The sequence below is a fragment of the Palaemon carinicauda genome, chromosome 44 (assembly GCF_036898095.1).
Source record: "Palaemon carinicauda isolate YSFRI2023 chromosome 44, ASM3689809v2, whole genome shotgun sequence".
NCBI lineage: Eukaryota > Metazoa > Arthropoda > Malacostraca > Decapoda > Palaemonidae > Palaemon > Palaemon carinicauda.
The window spans coordinates 40,594,666-40,614,565 of NC_090768.1; the positions used below are offsets into that span (position 1 = coordinate 40,594,666).

The following is a 19,900-nucleotide window of genomic DNA, read 5'->3' on the forward strand; positions in this document are numbered from 1 at the left end:
TTCCAACTTGCAAAAGAAAAATTGGGAACTATTTCAACAAAAGTCTGACAATAATCTGGGTATGAATTAAAAAGGAATACCAATGAACATGAATAAAATCAGTTAACAATTACAAAAGAAATTATCAACGAAAATCACCAACACAAGAATAATTTCATGATATGGATATTGTTTATCAAACTATATTTCAGATTTAGCTCTTAATAAACAGAAAAAAATGTTTACTGTAAATGACTGAATTGCTTTTATTTCCACACAAAGAAGTTCCTGATAACTGATAAACTAAACAGAAAAACAACAGTCCACATTGACAATATATGCAAATGTACCATTAACAAAAAGGAGAGGAACCGATATAAAATTAAAGATACATAATATACTGGTAAAATTCTCTTGCTAATAAGACTGACAATAAATTCACCCTTCCTTTCAGAGATTTAAACCTCACGGGTATAAATAAGACTATTGAACAAAATTCAATGTCAATCTCTTCCCCAAGGTCAAATTATGTACTGTATATGAACACTTACCTAGCCCCACATCACAAGAGTTGAGGAGTTGACCCAACAGTAACAGCTCATTCTTGTCTTGTAACATTGTCTAGGGAAATTCTTAAAATTAAAGGTGCATTCTCCAAAAATAATCAATACAAATACTGGATAAAACTAGTCAACTTAAGATATTCCATATTATCAAATTATGAAATCTATAGTAATCACTTATCTGCTTTCAATCTAGTATTTTAACTAAAGATACTAATTCCATTTCATAAGTTCTCCCGTCATAAATACTGGGATCTGTATAAACTAATTCTCGTCAAATGACTTTTATTTTAAGCAGCAGAGCACTATTCTTGCCTTCACAAACTATAATCTATCTGATTACTATGTTGAAAGTCTAAAAACTTGCTTAATAACTTCTATATTGGGTACAACACTGAAATAAACAGAAAAAGGTTTCAAAAGATTAATTAATTATGGGTTTGTAACAGTAACCTAAAGATATCTACCTAAAAGAAAATCAATAATGATAAAATTACTTCCAAAAAAGAAATAAAGTCCAGTAAATATTTACAAGTTCAAAAATGCATCATACAACCACAGTTGAAATAAATAAGAATTTTGGCATGAAAATTAACATGCTGATGATGGGAGAAGCTTTTCCTGATACATATTTAAATCAATAATTCATTTCAAATTACTTCTAAATTGTAATGAAAATGGCAATAAAGCAAAAATTTATCATGGGTAATTTTCATTACTAAACAAGTACACAATATAAGTTCACCGAACTCTGTCTTATACACAAAATAAAGACCCTGACAAAAATATCATGAAATAACCATACATTCGAAATAAGCTAAGGTCAGTAAAAATAATCCTAAAGGTTGTAACCACTGAACCCTTCCTAAAAAAAAATATTACAAAAACTACTTTTTTTGTGATGCATTCTGTACGGAACATCAAATCTATTAATTTACAAAATGAGTTTTAATACAAATGATGAAATTCAAGGTTAAAAAAAAATAAATTCTGGTTGAGTTCCAGATAATAATTTATTTCCATTTAACCCGAAACCTCACTGAAGATGGTACTGAAGGTTCTAGATCCCTACTTTCAATATCCCATCTTAATAAGCTCTCTGCTTTTCTTTTCTTTTCCAATAGTATATTTCAGTATGTTCTCATCTACCTGTATAGAGTCCTTCATTTTACCTCGATTCAATCAGAATTTCCTACTCAAAGGCAACTCACTCAGGCAAGTCCCATGAATCAATAAATGATTCAGTAGTGATATGAAAATAATCATTCCTAATAATAATAATAATAATAATAATAATAATAATAATAATAATAATAATAATAATAATAATAATAACAACAACCAATGGGATGCAATGTGCACCACAAAGTGGGCTTTCTAACACCCCACTGGCACTGCTTTACCATTTCTTTTTTTCCTAACATCTGACTGGACAACTTTCACTTTCTTGCTGAAATTTCCTCTCCTAACTTGAAGAAAAATCCTTTGGACTTGTACAAAATATATCTCAAGAGGCTGACAAGAACTATGGTTTTTCAAAACAACAAAAATAAGTTTAAACAGCGATGAACACAAGTGGAAATAAAAAAGAGAGAGAGAGAGAGAGAGAGAGAGAGAGAGAGAGAGAGAGAGAGAGAGAGAGAGAGAGAGAGAGAGAGAGAGAGAGAGATCCACACAATTTATTTCTCATAAACAGATTGGTATTAACATTAGCTAAACCTGCCATGAGAAAATATGCAGCAAGTATGGAGGCTTCCCAAGCATATACTCATCTATTCTTTTGTACTTTTTCAATTAAATTTAACATTCAGTGAAAATTCAATCATAAATAATTTTGGATTTAAGAGAAATTAATCTACTTCGAGTCCAAACTAAATTGGAGTATCTGCACATACAATCAACATTGTGTAAGACTTTTTTGGAACTTTATAAAAGTAGTCTATAAGAACTAAATGTAAATTCTTACGTCGCAGAGAATAAATACGATTGGATAAAAATTATAACAAACCTAAAAAGGAAAAAATTATGGCTATCATTACTTGGGGAAACACTTTTGGATAATGTGGGAGGGTGGGCTGTGACACCCTAGCAGTACCAGCTGAACTCGGTTGAGTCCCTTGTTAGGCTGGGAGGAACGTAGAGAGTAGAGGTCCCCCTTTTTGTTTTTGTTTCTTGTTGATGTCGGCTACCCCCCAAAATTGGGGGAAGGGCCTTGGTATATGTATGTATGTATCTAATAATTATATAATTTTGTTTAGATGGAATATTCATTAGCCAAGAGGAAACCCTTATTTCAGGAACACGACATTTTACTTAAGGTGGGAACAAGAAGTGGTTCATCACAAGCAAGCAAAAATTAGTTTTCTAAGCTTAAACACTTTCCTACATATAACAAAATGTAATTGGATTCCAAGCATATTCAGGGAATAGAAGATACGTTACATTCACCTTTCATTATCAAATATCCCCAGTTGTATAAAATAGCATCCTCTAGTGTGTTCTGCCATACACATGCATACACATACACAGAAACATAATTTGGTTAGAAAAATAAATTAGAATTGAACAATAATAAACATATCTATGCATAATACATGATATATAAATCCCCACAAGATTATATCACCACATTTTCAATTTGCACATAGTTATTATATGCTGCGTAATATATTCAATGCATGAATACTCCTAAGAAGCAATGAGAACAATAAAGTCATTGCACTTAAGCCAAAATATTATCTTAGATGGCCCATTTTTTTTTCCAAAACCCTAAATACATTTCACATAACACTCACAAATGCAGTGACACTAAAGGCCCAGGTAATCATTTCCTAGAAGGAGCACTATAAGTTCTGTTCTCACTGGGAACAAAGCAATATTAAGACTTTCAAAGACCTATTGCATTAAGAAAATTTCAAGGTTACTGCATTAAAAAATTTTGGTGATAAGTTAAACTTTCAAAACAGCAATAATTATGATTCAATCACATTTTTCAGGTTAACATCTTGCCTCCAATTTCCGGGAGAATTTCCTTTGATCATCGCCGTTGAATGGTTTCGACCCACAACTCATATACACTGAGCCAGGCAAATAAAGCACTGGCATTTTCACTCTTTACCATGATACTGTAAAGTCTGAAAAGGAGTTTCTTATCATCCATCAGTCCCATGTATACTGTATTTCCAGAGAGCAATATGCTACTCTTATGAAATTGCATCCTCTTTCTTAATCAAAGGATGATAATATATCCCATCCATTAATATAAATTAAATATACATAGATGAAACAAAGTACAGTATTACAAAGAAAGTGAATGATTCTATACAGTGAAAATGAAGTTAATGTACATGACTCAAAGTCTAACAGGTTTGGCATTTCAGGTTCGATTTTTATTCTATCATATATTAAACAAACCAATAACTCCTAAGGAGCAACAAATAACAAATGTGTTGTACCAAAATTTTTACGGACAACGGAATCTCGCTGACAGCAATCTTATCCAACACATTACCGGAATAGAAGGAATGCTATCCCATTCACACACAAGATTTCACTTAATTGGTCGATAAAATAATACAAGGTCTTGAGAAGTGTTACCCCAGATGAAGTGCTGCACTGTTCTGAGGTCCATGTTGGGGTCTAAAACCTGAAATTGAAAAACCAAAATTAGCATTAAACTTGTATAGCATTTCCAGTACACAGCAAAAGCTACTTAGTAATGACTTCAGGTGTCAGTGGCAAGGTTAAATTGTATGAACTGACTCTCATCTTAAATTGTTAGGCAAACCTTTCGCGGTTTATTAAATTCCTAATTCGCGACCTGGATATTAATCTTTGAAATGGTGATTTCATTTAATCCTTGTGCATGCTGTATACAATTTTTCATAATTCTGACCATCCCCAGGATTCAAATCTAACCAGATTATACAATCCACTTTTAATATTCAGTTAATTCTAAATCTTTTTTTTATGAGAATGAATGTTATAGGGTATTCTGGAAGTTTTATTCCAGGTGTGACCAAATGGTGGGATGGTCTTTCTAATTAAATAGTTTAATCCGTGACATTTTTTCTGTTGCTTAGGTTAACATACCACTTGTTTCATAGTTGATCTGTTATTTATTCAACTTAGTTACTTATCTTAATTCTTTTTCAATACTTCACTTTAATAGTTTACCCTTTAATTTTCCGTTTCTTTCCTGCACTGGAATACGATCTTTATTGGGATGGAACCCTTAGGTTTGTATTATTCTGTTTTTTTTCCCCGGAAATGTCAGTCAACCTGTTCCCATAAGGGAGCAAAGTAGGAAAAATCATTACCTTATCATTACAAAGTAGCTGAACACGATCTTCAGCAATGGAAGCTGTCTCAGCTTTGTCATCGCTACCTCGATCATTATTGTTGGTTGTTGAGCCAGCATCACTGCCACCTCCAAGAACCTTTTCATACACATGTTCCTGAACCTTCCTAATCTGAATGAAATCATTAGCACTCAGACGATCCCTGAAAATGAAAGCAAAATTTTAAAAATGTATTTATACAAGTAAAACATGTGAAAAACTTCAAATACTTTACCTAAAAATTTATGCCCATCTAATAAAACATGATGGTACAACGTAAAAGCAAACAAATATTTATGTATCAGTTCATTTGTTATTTTCCACTGTTATGTTATTCTTGCTCTCATGGTTTTTATATCTTTTACCACAATGGTGATTTTATTCAAAGAAATGTCTACACATATCAAATTATTCAAGCAAGACAAGTGTAGATTATTACATTTCACTAAATTTACTTAACACTTTCACCTTCTGTAACTATCATATTTTTTATCAAATTATAAAAATATATACAATTATCAAGTTGCAAAGCAAGCTTACAAGAAAAAAATAAAGTTTGAAGGATTGTGTGCTTTTACCACCAGTAATGCAAATGATACAGAACAAAGTATCATAATTTATTACAGAAAAAATTCTTCTAATGAAAAGGGTCTTAAATCATACAGCAGCTAACTCAAGACTTGAAATCAATCTATTACACTGCATTAATGGCTTCTTAGACTCATTTCTAAAATATATTTCATAAAATCCCCTCTAGTCCAGATATACCAAGGAGCTTGAATTGCAAAATACCTAACCCCGACTTTACTCGATTCCATTGACAATGAATTTACCAATTTTCTTAATACTTACTTCTTTTCTCTTTTAATCCCCGATGATGCATGAGGAAGCAGAAAAAAGTATACTTTGTTTTTTGGCTTAGGAGTATTCTTCTTTACAACGATGTCCAGTACCCATGGTGGAACTGATTCATTTAGGAGAACTCCTTCAGTATCCCCACCAGCATCACCACACAGCAATCTATATAATGTGCGACCTTGAATTTCACTGAAAAATTTAAACGGTAAAAATTACTAAGGTTTAAAGTAACACACACTGTATAATTTGTAATATAAATGCTGTAATTCAAACAAGAAACAATAAAAAACTTTTGGTTTAAAAACCCCCATCATCATCATCATTTAAATTGCACTCAATCTTCCTAAAAAATGAGGTGTGATGATGAAATGTATGATTAGGACTTGGTTCACATAAAGACTGCAACTAAACTGGATGAACCACTGAATAATACTTAGGCTAAATAAATTTGTATATGCATTTTGAAATTGTCTCATGCCAACAGCCCACACAATGACATAAAGCAAGCTATGCTAAATAATCATTGCCCACATATTTTAATGACTATAAATATTGTAACTTTACAATAGAATTTTATACAGTATAACATTAACAGAATGAACTTACATAATAATGCAGTAAAACACAATATCAAACTAAAATAAAGTTAACAAAGAATCACTGAATGGTTGGCACAAAACATAGGGAATGATAAGAGCATGGGAGAATAAAAGAAAAAAGAAAAGAAAAAAAAAAAATTAGGTGACTCGGGTAACAAATTTATCTACACCTCATTCATAACTTGTGTCCCATGCAGCTAGCTGCTATGTTGACCTCAGTGTTCATCATGTTGCAGCCCATTCATTTTGATGTAATGCTGCTCAGAACTACTGATGGCTCAGAAAGGTTGTGCAGCAGATAAACTGTCTTGAAGGCAGACCTCACACCTTGGTCCTATGGTTGTCATAAGAATGTTTTCTCGGGTGACAATGTTTGACCTTCATATTTTCACATCATATAAATTTTTTGTTCTAACCCAATCAATGTGCAATTGATAGTCCACCTCCAAGTCTCCCTTTCCATTTGTTGGTTGGGCCCACTTGCTACTATTAACCAAATATGTTATTTTTATTAATAAAATAAATTTTTGAATATACTTACCCGGTGATCATATAGCTGCAACTCTGTTGCTCGACAGAAAAACCTACGGTCAAAATACGCCAGCGATCGCTATGCAGGTGGGGGTGTACATCAACAGCGCCATCTGTCGAGCAGGTACTTAGTACTCCAAGTAAACAAAGAACCAATTTTCTCCTCGGTCCACTGGGTCTCTATTGGGGAGGAAGGGAGGGTCCTTTAATATATGATCACCGGGTAAGTATATTCAAAAATTTATTTTAATAATAAAAATAACATTTTTCAATATTAAACTTAGCCGGTGATCATATAGCTGATTCACACCCAGGGGGGTGGGTAGAGACCAGCATTACATGTTTACATTATTATGAGCTAAGTATTTTGTATTTCATTTTAGCAGTTATTCAAAATAACAAACATAAAATAAATAAGTACCTGGTAAGGAAGTCGACTTGAACAATTACTCTGCCTTTTTAAGTACGTCTTCCTTACGGAGCCTCGCGATCCTCTTAGGATGCTGAGCGACCCCTAGGATCTGAAGTATCAAGGGTTGCAACCCATACAACAGGACCTCATCAAAACCTCTAATCTAGGCGCTTCTCAAGAAATGACTTTGACCACCCGCCAAATCAAGTAGGATGCGAAAGGCTTCTTAGCCTCCCGGACAACCCAAAAACAATAATAAAACATTTCAAGAGAAAGATTAAAAAGGTTATGGAATTAGGGAATTGTAGTGGTTGAGCCCTCACCCACTACTGCACTCGTTGCTACGAATGGTCCCAGAGTGTAGCAGTTCTCGTAAAGAGACTGGACATTCTTAAGATAAAAAGACGCGAACACTGATTTGCTTTTCCAATAGGTTGCGTCGATTATACTTTGCAGAGATCTATTTTGTTTAAAGGCCACGGAAGTTGCGACAGCTCTAACTTCGTGTGTCCTTACCTTCAGCAAAGCTTGGTCTTCCTCATTCAGATGGGAATGAGCCTCTCGTATTAACAGTCTGATAAAATAGGATAAAGCATTCTTTGACATAAGCAAAGATGGATTCTTAACTGAACACCATAAAGCTTCAGACGGGCCTCGTAAAGGTTTTTAAAATAGAACTTAAGAGCTCTTACAGGACATAAGACTCTTTCTAGTTCATTTCCAACCATACGATAAGTTTGGAATATCGAACGATATTGGTCAAGGCCGAGAAGGCAGCTCGTGTTTGGCTAGAAAACCAAGTTGAAGAACATGTAGCCGTTTCAGATGAGAATCCGATGTTCTTGCTGAAGGCATGAATCTCACTGACTCTTTTAGCTGTGGCTAAGCATATCAGGAAAAGAGTCTTAAAGGTGAGATCTTTCAGGGAGGCTGATTGTAGCGGTTCGAACCTGTCTGACATAAGGAATCTTAGTACCACGTCTAAATTCCAACCAAGTGTAACCAAACGACGCTCCTTCGTGGTTTCAAAAGACTTAAGGAGGTCCTGTAGATCTTTATTGTTGGAAAGATCTAAGCCTCTGTGACGGAAGACTGATGCCAACATGCTTCTGTAACCCTTGATAGTGGGAGCTGAAAGAGATCGTTCTTTCCTCAGATATAAGAGAAGGTCAGCTATTTGAGTTACAGAGGTACTGGTCGAGGATACGGATACTGACTTGCACCAGTTTCGGAAGATTTCCCACTTCGATTGGTAGACTCTAAGGGTGGATGTTCTCCTTGCTCTAGCAATCGCTCTGGTTGCCTCCTTCGAAAAGCCTCTAGCTCTCGAGAGTCTTTCGATAGTCTGAAGGCAGTCAGACGAAGAGCGTGGAGGCCTTGGTGTACCTTCTTTACGCGTGGCTGACGTAGAAGGTCCACCCTTAGGGGAAGTGTTCTGGGAACGTCTACTAGCCATCGAAGAACCTCGGTGAGCCATTCTCTCGCGGGCCAGAGGGAAGCAACTAGCGTCAACCTTGTCCCTTCGTGAGAGGCGAACTTCTGCAGTACCTTGTTGACAATCTTGAACGGAGGGAATGCATATAGATCTAGATGTGACCAATCTAGTAGAAAGGCATCTATATGAACTGCTGCTGGGTCCGGGATTGGTGAGCAAAATATTGGGAGCGTTTTGGTCATCGAGGTTGCGAAGAGATCTATGGTTGGCTGGCCCCAGGTGGCCCAAAGTCTCTTGCATACATCCTTGTGGAGGGTCCATTCTGTTGGAATTATTTGTCCCTTCCGACTGAGACAATCTGCCATGACATTCAAGTTGCCTTGGATGAACCTCGTTACTAGTGAAATGTCTAGACCTTTTGACCAGGTGAGGAGGTCCCTTGCGATCTCGTACAATGTCAGAGAGTAGGTCCCTCCTTGCTTGGAGATGTACGCCAAAGCCGTGGTGTTGTCCGAGTTCACCTCCACCACTTTGCCTTGAAGGAGAGACCTGAAGCTTTCCAGGTCAGACGTACTGCCAGTAGCTCCTTGCAGTTGAAATGCATTGTCCTTTGACTCGAGTTCCATAATCCCGAGCATTCCCTACCGTCTAATGTCGCACCCCAGCCTACGTCCGATGCGTCCGAGAAGAGAACGTGGTTGGGAGTCTGAACAGTCAGGGGAAGACCCTCTTTAAGGTTGATATAGTCCTTTCACCAAGTCAGACAAGACTTTATCTTTCCGGAAACCGGGATCGAGACCGCTTCTAGCGTCTAGTCCTTTTTCCAGTGAAAAGCTAGATGGTATAGAAGAGGACGGAGGTGTAGTCTTCCTAGTGACACAAATTGATCCACGGATGACAGTGTCCCTACCAGACTCATCCACAGCCTGACTGGGCAGCGTTCCTTCTTCAGCATCTTCTGGATGGATAGCAGGGCTGGGGGTTGATCGTCTTGTTCAGCAACGTCCTCATCAGAGGGTTCCTCATCCGAAACTGATGAGGAAACGGCAACGGAGTGGGCAACGTCTGACTCGCTGAATCCGGTCGCACTGGTGGATGCGTGACGGAGCCGGACGCAATATCATGGCACTGCTGCACAGTCTGTGAACTGTCAACAACCATGGGTGCGCGAGGAAGTACAGCGTCAACCCGAAACTGTCTAGACTGTCTGGGTTGTGCAGTCAACACCCTCCCGGGTTGCTGAGGTTGACGCACTGCGTCACAACAAGTCACCTCTGCTGGTTGTTGAACGTCTTCCTAGTGACACACTGAACGTCAACAACCACCTCCGAGCGTCGCTTAACGTCAACGTGCGACTGGCAACCCACACTGGGTCGCATCGGTGGAGGAACCACCTCAACTGGCAGACGCGAGTAGGATACCTCAGCGTCAACAAGGCGTACAACCAACCGGTTGGAAGGTTGTTGGCCAGAAGGTTCTTCTCCGCATTTAAGTCCTCTATCAAGGACACAAGCTTGGACTGCATGTCTTGCAGCAAAGCCCATTTAGGATCTACGGGAGCAGGTGTGGCAACAGACGGGGTTAGCGACTGAGGCGGAACCATTTACCATCCCTGGAAGCCTTGTTATGTGTGACATAATAGTACAGCAAAACTTCAAAGGCTCGACAAAAGTTGAGAAGTTAACCTGTAAACAACTTGGAGCGTCTCCTGGCTAGGCGCCAGGGCGAGTCTACCAGAATTGAGAAGTCTATCTGGGCAGAGGCATGAACTCCCAAGCCGAGAACTTCTCTCGTGTCCTATCAGACTCTCGCTCTATAAGCCAGTTTAAAAGAAGGGAAATCAAAGGCTGTATCCCTAAAACTCCTCCTGGTACAAAAACCAGTCGCCTAGCTAACGTAACGCTCTCTAGGAGAGCGAGAGAGCACTAGCTTAACAACAATGGCTTCGAAGTAGCTAGGCCTAGTGTAAGTTCTGACGTTTAGGCGAACGAGGAGCAGCAGTTACAAGATCCGGACGAAGATCCTTAAAAAATCATCATGATTTAATTAAAGTCCATAGGAGGCTAAGCAGCTAAAGGCTCCTCTCCAAATGACAGAGTCCTCAAAGGAATATCAGTAGGAGGGAGAACAGCACTTTCTCATCTACAGGAACCTTGTCCGATAAAAGCTAGGTTATCTCAGTGAGTCTCTCACTGGTGCATTAGTAGCAGACCAGAAGGCAACGTCATGTAACTGCTTGACAGTCTGTGAACTGTCAACAACTGAACTGTCAACCACAACAGGTGCGTGAGGACATACAGTGTTCACTCGAGACTGCTTTGACTGTCTATACTGAGCAGTCAAAACAACTCTAGATTGCGGAGGTTGACGCACCGCGTCAAAACAAAACAACTTAGGTTGTTGTTGTAACTCGCGAACGTCAACGGAGGGTTCCGTGCGTCGCTGAACGTCAACATGCGGCTGGCAGGGTACACTGCGCATGGGTGGCGGGACTCTCCCAGCTGGAGTGCGGGAGAAGGTAGCCTCAGCGTCAACTGAACGCACAACCGTGGTTGGTTGTAGGCTAACGGGTGCAGCGTCAACCTTCTCCGCACGAAAGTCCTGCATTAAAGATGTGAACTGTGTCTGCATGGTCTGCAGCAAAGACCACTTAGGGTCTACAGTAGCAGGTGCGGCAACAGACGGTGTTACTGCCTGTTGCGGTACCGCTTTGCCTCTCTTAGGAGGTGAGCAGTCGTCGGAAGACTGCAGCGAGTCCGAACTGACCCAGTGGCTACAACTGGGCCGTTGGACTTGCGCGGAAGGGACCGACTTGCGCTTAATAAGCTGCGAGACCTTGGTCCATGGTTTCTTACGAGAAACCTCTTCCGCAGACGAGAAGTAAATGGGCTCTCTCGTCTTTGTGTGGGTGGGGCGATCTTGGGTAGATACGCCCGAAACCACGGAGGGAAACGTCTGTTCGTTGATCAAGGCCTGACGAACCCATAAGTCGTTCGACATTACTTCTCCCCTGGGCTTGGGAGCTTGCAAGAGGTCCCGGACTAGGTGAACGACAGGCACGAACAGACGAACCCTCGGACGCAACACTGTAACACTTTGCGCATATCACTTTATCACTTCGATTTTCTGTTTTGCACTTATTTCACTGAAATCGAAACTTTTACTGATTTCTACCTGAAACACGCAATTCTACCCTTCATTAAAAGGTAGTAATTGCGAAAACAGTCGTATAATGCAGCTCATTAATACTAGCAAAAACAGAAAACATATATAAAGATAAAGAATTCAGTGGCTGGGAAAGAGACTAAGCACTAGTTCAAATAAACTACGTTTACAATCTCTCACCGCACATAGCCTGGGGACAAGAATAAAACCCTAGAAACGTTTTACCTTCTTCCCCGTACAGCGACTAGGGAGGAGAGTAACACGAGAACAACGTTACCCGCTTGAACGGAACGTTTTTTCTCCTCTCTCTCCCTCCGTCTCTATCTCTCTCTCTCTTTCTCTCTTGATTTCGCACCTGAGAGAAGAGCCCAATTATATATCGTCAAAAAAACATGTTATTTGGCTAAAGGAAAAAACTGAAAGGTTTTCCAAATAAAAAGTTCCTTTAATTTAGAATTTAAACCATTTAAGCTAAGAAAGAATGAACGAAACGTCAGAATCGATTTACTCTTACTGCAAAGTGAAACCGTGATACACTCTCTCTCTATCGTAACGATAGAGCGCATGTTGAACGTCCTGAACGTCAACAACTGCGTAGTCTAAAAAACTAAACGTTAGTTCATCTTTGAAAACAGTACGAAGACTATCAAAGAAATTCTTTCATAAAACATTAAATTTAAAAAGTTTTAAATTCTTTAAAGGCTAAATACGATATAACGGGCTCAACGTTGATTAACTTCGGTTCCAAGTTAGGACCGCCTACTATCAGGAAAGGTCGCATATAAACAAAACATAACAATTTATTTTTATATGTTTATAATAAATGGAAAGTTAATCGAAGAGGCCTAATAAAGGCGGAGAGATATAAAATATATAGATCTATAACGTGTTAAGCAAAATTACTAAAAACCTAAACACACTTCCGTCTAAGGGAAGGGTCGGCCATTTAAAAGTGAAAGAGAGTCCATACTCTCTTTGTCACCATAATTAAATCTATCCAAAACGAGTTCAAGTTTTGAGATGAAGATAAAACCCCTGCATAGCGAAAGCTCAAAACTAGAATAGTGTACTTCACCAAATAGTTGTGAAAACAAATCCAGTTAGTAACAGCGTATTAGTAGGTCTTGTCAGTAGCCCGACAGAGAGAAAATTGGTTCTTTGTTTACTTGGAGTACTAAGTACCTGCTCGACAGATGGCACTGTTGATGTACACCCCCACCTGCATAGCGATCGCTGGCATATTTTGACCGTAGGTTTTTCTGTCGAGCAACAGAGTTGCAGCTATATGATCACCGGCTAAGTTTAATATTGTAAAATAACAATTACTGTACTTTACCTAACACAAAATAAAACCTGATTGAGGTATCAAGTGTGGTCACTGATGCAGGTAAGTGGGAATTAACACAATCAAAAGGCAAAATGGGTTGATTTGAGGTAATGCACACTACAACTCACCATGTTTTCTTACCTGCATATTCTAAACTTCTACCATGGTTCGTATTATTTATATTTTTTAGGTAATGATTTTCCAGGAAAAAAATGTACATGAATTATGTACATCAAGGTCTGATTATATGGAAGTGCATTGTCTCCTTACTTGGCAAATCATATACCCAGAGCAAATTTTTTTTTAGACTATACAAATTGTATAAATATAGAGTACCTTATTATAACAGGTGTGTGTGGAGGAATGGAGAAATATTCGTTGCCTGGTCGGGGAGTATGGCCATTGTGATTTGCAACACCCCCTTCTGCTTCATCACCGCTTTCACTTTCTTCAGCAAGATAAGTTCTTGGCCAGTGTTCAAATAAGGCTTTCAAAAGCAGTTCTCCATAGTTTACTAGAATAAAAAAATAATTAAAATACAGTATGGTCTTGACAACAGCATTAATGGAACATCAAACAAATCCTCAATTTTTTCCCCAACATAATTTAAATTATTTTTATGTCAAATGTCCACCTTACATATTACATTCTGTTTAATTTCCATGAATGTAGTTAAAATTCCCATCAAGCTGTCTTAATTCTTTCCCTTTATTTCAAACAATTTTTTTACCTTGTACTCAAATCACATCCTTTGGGCTACTCTATTTCTAAAAATGAGACTCGGCATTATTAAACCACTTAATAAAGGGTGGTGAAGTTACTTTCCTGGAAGGAAACAGGCTTACTCTAAGGTTCTGATGCAGATTTATCATCTAACATAGAAAATCTTAACACACAAATAATAAAGAAAAAATGCCAACTTTTACTTGGTGTTCAATATGATATTTTAATTATAAAATAAATTTTTGAATATACTTACCCGGTGAATATATAATAGCTGAGCCTCTGGCGGCTCGACAGAAAAAAACACACAAAAACTCGCGAGTGATCGCTATGAAGGTTGCGGGTGTGCCCACTAGCGCCAACTATCGGCCAGATACCGCATATACATGTAAACAGACCCAATTTTTCTCATCCCGCTGGGTCTCTATCGGGGAGGAAGGGGGGGCCTTTAATTTATATATTCACCGGGTAAGTATATTCAAAAATTTATTTTATAATTAAAATATCATTTTTAAATATTTAACTTAGCCGGTGAATATATAATAGCTGATTCACACCCATGGTGGTGGGTAGAGACCAGAGTTAATTAAGTTTACAGCGTATATGCTTAGAGTTTTTGACAGTTATATCATAACAAAACCCAAATATATAAAGGTACCTGGTAAGGAAGTTGACTTAGACGATTACTCTGCCTTATTAGTCTGTCTTCCTCACGAAGCCCAGCGATCCTCTTAGGATGCTGAAAGACTCCCAGGAGGTGAAGTATTAAGGGCTGCAACCCATACAACAGGACCTCATCAAACCCCTAATCTGGGCGCTCTCAAGAAATGACTTTGACCACCCGCCAAATCAACCAGGATGCGAAAGGCTTCTTAGCCTTCCGTACAACCCAAAAAACAATATTAAAAACATTTCAAGAGACAGATTAAAAAGGATATTGGAATTAGGGTAATGTAGTGGTAGAACCCTCACCCACTACTGCACTCACTGCAACGAATGGACCCAGTGTGTAGCAGTCCTCGTAAAGAGTCTGGACATCTTTTAAGTAAAATGACGCGAACACTGACTTGCTTCTCCAAAAAGTCGCGTCCATAATACTTTGCAGAAATTTATTTTGCTTGAAGGCCACGGAGGTTGCTATAGCTCTAACTTCGTGCGTCTTAACCTTAAGCGAACATCGGTCTTTCTCATTCAAGTGAGAATGAGCTTCTCGTATTAAAAATCTGATAAAATATGACAAAGCATTCTTTGACATAGGCAATGATGGTTTCTTAACTGAGCACCATAATGCCTCAGATTTACCTCGTAATGACTTAGTACCAGCTAAATAGAACTTAAGAGCTCTAACAGGACATAATACTCTTTCCAGTTCGTTGCCTACGATCTCTGATAAGCAAGGAATATCAAAAGATTTAGGCCAAGGACGAGAAGGCAGTTAATTTTTGGCCAGGAAACCAAGTTGAAGTGAACAAGTGGCTTTTTCTGTAGAAAAGCCGATGTTCTTACTGAAGGCATGAAGTTCACTGACCCTTTTAGCCGAAGCCAAGCACACTAGGAAAAGTGTCTTGAGGGTGAGATCCTTCAGGGAGGCTGAATGTAATGGCTCAAACCTGTCTGACATGAGGAACCTTAGGACCACGTCTAAGTTCCATCCAGGAGTTGCCAAACGACGTTCCTTAGAGGTCTCGAAAGACTTAAGGAGATCTTGGAGATCTTTATTGTTGGAAAGATCTAAGCCTCTATGTCGAAAGACCGAAGCCAACATGCTCCTGTAGCCCTTAATCGTGGGAGCTGAAAGGGAGCGAACCTTTCTCAGATGTAAAAAAAAATCTGCGATTTGGGCTACAGAGGTACTGGACGAGGACACAGATGCTGACTTGCACCAGTCTCGAAAGACTTCCCACTTCGACTGGTATAATCTAATGGTAGAAGCTCTCCTCGCTCTTGCAATCGCACTGGCTGCCTCCTTCGAAAAGCCTCGAGCTCTTGAGTGTCTTTCGATAGTCTGAAGGAAGTCAGACGAAGAGCGGGGAGGCTTTGATGGATATTCTTTACGTGGGGCTGACGTAACAGATCTACCCTTAGAGGAAGACTTCTTGGAAAGTCTACCAGCCATTGAAGTACCTCGGTGAACCACTCTCTCGCGGGCCAGAGGGTAGCAACCAACGTCAACCTTGTCCCTTCGTGAGAGGCGAACTTCTGCAGTATCTTGTTGACTATCTTGAATGGTGGGAATGCATATAAGTCCAGAAGAGACCAATCCAGTAGAAACGCGTCTATGTGGATTGCTTCTGTATCTAGGACTGGAGAGCAATAGATTGGTAACCTTTTGGTCAACGAGGAGGCAAAGAGGTCTATGGTGGGTTGACCCCAAGAGCCCAAAGACTCTTGCACACGTCCTTGTGGAGGGTCCATTCCGTGGGTATCACCTGACCCCTCCGACTGAGACAGTCTGCCAAGACGTTCAAGTCCCCCTGGATGAATCTCGTCAACAGGGAGATGCCTCGATTTCTTGACCATAAGAGAAGGTCCCTTGCGATCTCGAGCAGCGTGAAGGAGTGTGTGCCTCCTTGCTTGGAGATGTACGCTAAAGCTGTGGTGTTGTCTGAGTTGACCTCTACCACTAAGTTTTGAAGAAGCTTTCGAATATCATCAAGGCCAAGTGGACTGCTAATAGCTCCTTGCCGTTGATGCGCATGCTCTTCTGACTTGAGGTCCACAGACCCGAGCATTCCCGACCGTCCAGGGTCGCACCCCAACCCAAATCCGACGCGTCTGAGAACAACACGTGGTTTGGGTTCTTGACTGCTAGGGATAGTCCCTCTCTCAGACTAATATTGCTGTCCCACCATTTCAGGCATGCCTTTACTGGTTCGGAGACTGGGAATGATACCGTCTCTAACGTCTTGTCCTAGTTCCAGTGAGAGGCTAGATGGAACCGGAGAGGCAGAAGGTGTAGTCTCCCTTGTGAGACAAACTGCTCCAGGGATGAGAGAGTCCCTACGAGACTGTTCCAACTCCTGACTGAACAAACGTTCTCTTTTCAGCAGTAGGACTTCGAGCAGGGCTTGTTCTATTCGGATGGCAGACGGAAAAGCCCGAAAAAACTGGACTGCGAATCTCCATCCCCAAATATAGAATAATCTGGGATGGGATCAGTTGGGACTTTTAGGTTGACCAAAAGTCCCAACTCCCTGGCCAGACTCAACGTCCAATGTAGATACTGCAGACAGCGAAGACTGGACGATGCTCTGAGAAGCCAGTCGTCCAAGTACAGGGAGGCTCGGATCCCCGATAGATGGAGGGATTTTGCCACATTCCTCATGAGCCTCGTAAACACGAGAGGAGCAGGACTGAGGCCAAAGCACAGGGCTCGAAACTGGTACCCCACATTCCTGTAAACAAACCTCAGAAACGGTTGGGAATCCGGGTGTATAGGAATGTGGAAGTATGCCTCCTGAAGGTCGAGAGAGACCATCCAGTCGCCTTCCATTAATGCTGTCAAGACAGCCTGGTAGACTTCATCGTGAAGTTTGTCTTGACAATGAACACACTGAGCGCACTTGCCTCTTACGTACTCCTGCAGTGAACATGGCTGCCAGATCATTGGAGCCATCCCTGAGGGACTTGTTCCTGCAGAGAACGTGGCTGTCAGATCATTGGAGCCATCCCTGAAAGCCTTGTTTATGCATGACATAATTGTACAGCAAAACTTCAAACGCTCGAAAAAACTCCAGGAGATGGTCTAGCTCTGGAGTCGACCATAAAAACTTGGAGCGTCTCATGGCCAGGCGCCAGGGAGAGTCTATGAGGTTTGAGAAGTCTATCTGGGCAGAGGCAGGAACTCCCAAGCCGAGAACTTCTCCCTTGTCATATCAGACTCTCGCTCTATAAGCCAGCTTAAAAGTAGGGAAAGCAAAGGCTGTCTCCCCCAAACTCCTCCTGGTGATTAACCAGTCGCCTAGCAAACGTAAAGCTCTCTTAGAAGAGCGAGAGAGCACTAGCTTATAAAACAACGGCTTCGAAGTAGCTAGGCCTAGTGTAAACTCTGACGTTTAGGCGAACGAGGAGCAGCAGTTACAAAAAGATCCGGACAAAGATCCTTAAAAATCAGCATGATTTATTTAAAGTCTATAGAGGGCTGAGCAGCTTTAGGCTCCTCTCCGTCTGACAGAGTCCTCAAGGGAATATCAGTAGGAGGGGGAACAGCAACTTCCTCATCTGAAGGAACCTTGTCCGACAATAGCCGAGTGTCAAGCAAGGGAGAGACCTGCCGTGGTGGCAATGCTTGACAAGCAGAGTCCACACGCAAAGGAGCAACAGTAGCAGTCAAGGACGCTATGTCATGTAACTGCTTAAAGGACTGACCAGTAACAACAACAGGTGCGGGAGGACGTTCGACGTCAACTCGAGACTGCCTTGACTGCTTAGACTGAGCAGTCAAAACAACTCTTGACTGCGGTGCTTGACGCTCAACGTCAAAACAAGTCAACTATGCTGGTTGGTGAACGTCCTGAACGTCAACAAGAGCAAGCGGCAGCGGCTGAACGTCAACAAGAGCAAGCGGCAGCGGCTGAACGTCCACAAGCGGCTGAGAGTCAACACGGGACTGCATCGAGTGAGGCTCTACAAAACACGACTGACGTGACTTTGTAACGTCAATGTCAACAGGACGAGCAAAGGCTCGTTTGGGCGGCTGACGGCCAAGATCTCGATCAGCTAAGCGGCGAGGATCATCGTGAACCTGCTCAACAGAATAGTCCTCCATAAGAGAGGCAAGCTTATTCTGCATGTCTTGCCGTACAACCCATTTAGGATCAACGGGAATGGTTGCGGTAAGAGACGAGGGTAACGTCTGTGACTGCAAAACCTTACCTACAAAAAGACTCTCGGAGCCTGTGTTACGCTTTTGTTTAGGCGGCGAGCAGTCTTCCGATGACTGCATAGGGTCAGAGCTGTCCTAATAGTTAAAACCAGGACGCTGGACCTGTCCTGAAAGGACTGACTTTCGCTTAAAGGGCCTCGAAACCTTGTTCCACGGTTTCTTATGCGAAAAGCCTTCGGATGACGAGGAGAAAATCGTCTCGCTCGTCTTATGGCAGGGGCGGTGTTGATGAGACACGCCTGAAACCATAGAGGGAACGTCTGTTCGCTGATCAAGTCCTCTCGAACCCATAAGTCGTACGACATTACTTCTCCCCTGGGCTTGGGAGCTTGCAAGAGGTCTCGGACTAGGCGAACGACAGGCACGAACAGATGAACCCTCGGTCGCAACACTGATAACACTTTGCGCAATTATCACTTTATCACTACGATTTTCTGTTTTGCACTTACTTCACTGAAATCGAATTTTTTAACAATTCACATTAGGTATGAATAAAACTGATTTCTACCTGAAGCACGCAATTCTACCCTCATCAAAAGGTTATAATTGCGAAATCAGTCGTATAATGTAAGCACATTAATACAAGCAAAAAACAGTAAACATATTAAGATAAAAAGATCAGTGGCTGGGAAGGAGACTAAACACTAGTTCATTCAAAACTAAGTTTTCAATCTCTCACCGTACAGTGCCTTGGGACGAGAATAAAAACTAAAAACATTTTATCCTTTCTCCCCGTACAGAGACTAGGGACGAGAGTAAAAAAAAACTGACTCGAGAACAACATTACTCGCTTGGGACGAGAATAAAGATCGGAACGTTCTCTCTCCTCTCTCTCTCTCCGTCTCTCTCTCTCTCTCTCTCTCTCTCTCTCTCTCTCTCTCTCTCTCTCTCTCTCTCTCTCTCTCTCTCTCTCTCTCTCTTGATTTCGCACCGAAGAGAAGAGCCCACTTACCTTTCGTCAATAAACAGGTTATTTGACCAAAGGAAAAAACTGAAAGGTTTTTCAATTAACAAGTTCCTTTAAAATAGTATTTAAAACATTTAAGCTTTGAAAGAAGAATGAACAAAACGTCAGAATCGATT

At 40.5% G+C, this 19,900-nt stretch overlaps 1 protein-coding gene across 2 annotated transcripts in view; it reads right to left on the bottom strand.

The window, feature by feature from the left end:
• Positions 1–1,177: 1,177 nt before the first annotated feature.
• The window catches only part of LOC137634151 (WD repeat-containing protein 48), a 52,296-nt gene continuing 33,573 nt past the window's right edge, over positions 1,178–19,900 (bottom strand). For both annotated transcript variants that reach the window (XM_068366398.1, XM_068366397.1), the window contains exons 12-15: positions 13,546–13,723; positions 5,735–5,929; positions 4,862–5,045; positions 1,178–4,188 (exon numbers count right to left, since the gene is read on the bottom strand). In XM_068366398.1, coding sequence (XP_068222499.1) covers positions 4,093–4,188; positions 4,862–5,045; positions 5,735–5,929; positions 13,546–13,723 — 653 coding nt within the window. In that variant the 3' untranslated portion in view covers positions 1,178–4,092. The remainder of the gene's footprint in view (positions 4,189–4,861; positions 5,046–5,734; positions 5,930–13,545; positions 13,724–19,900) is intronic.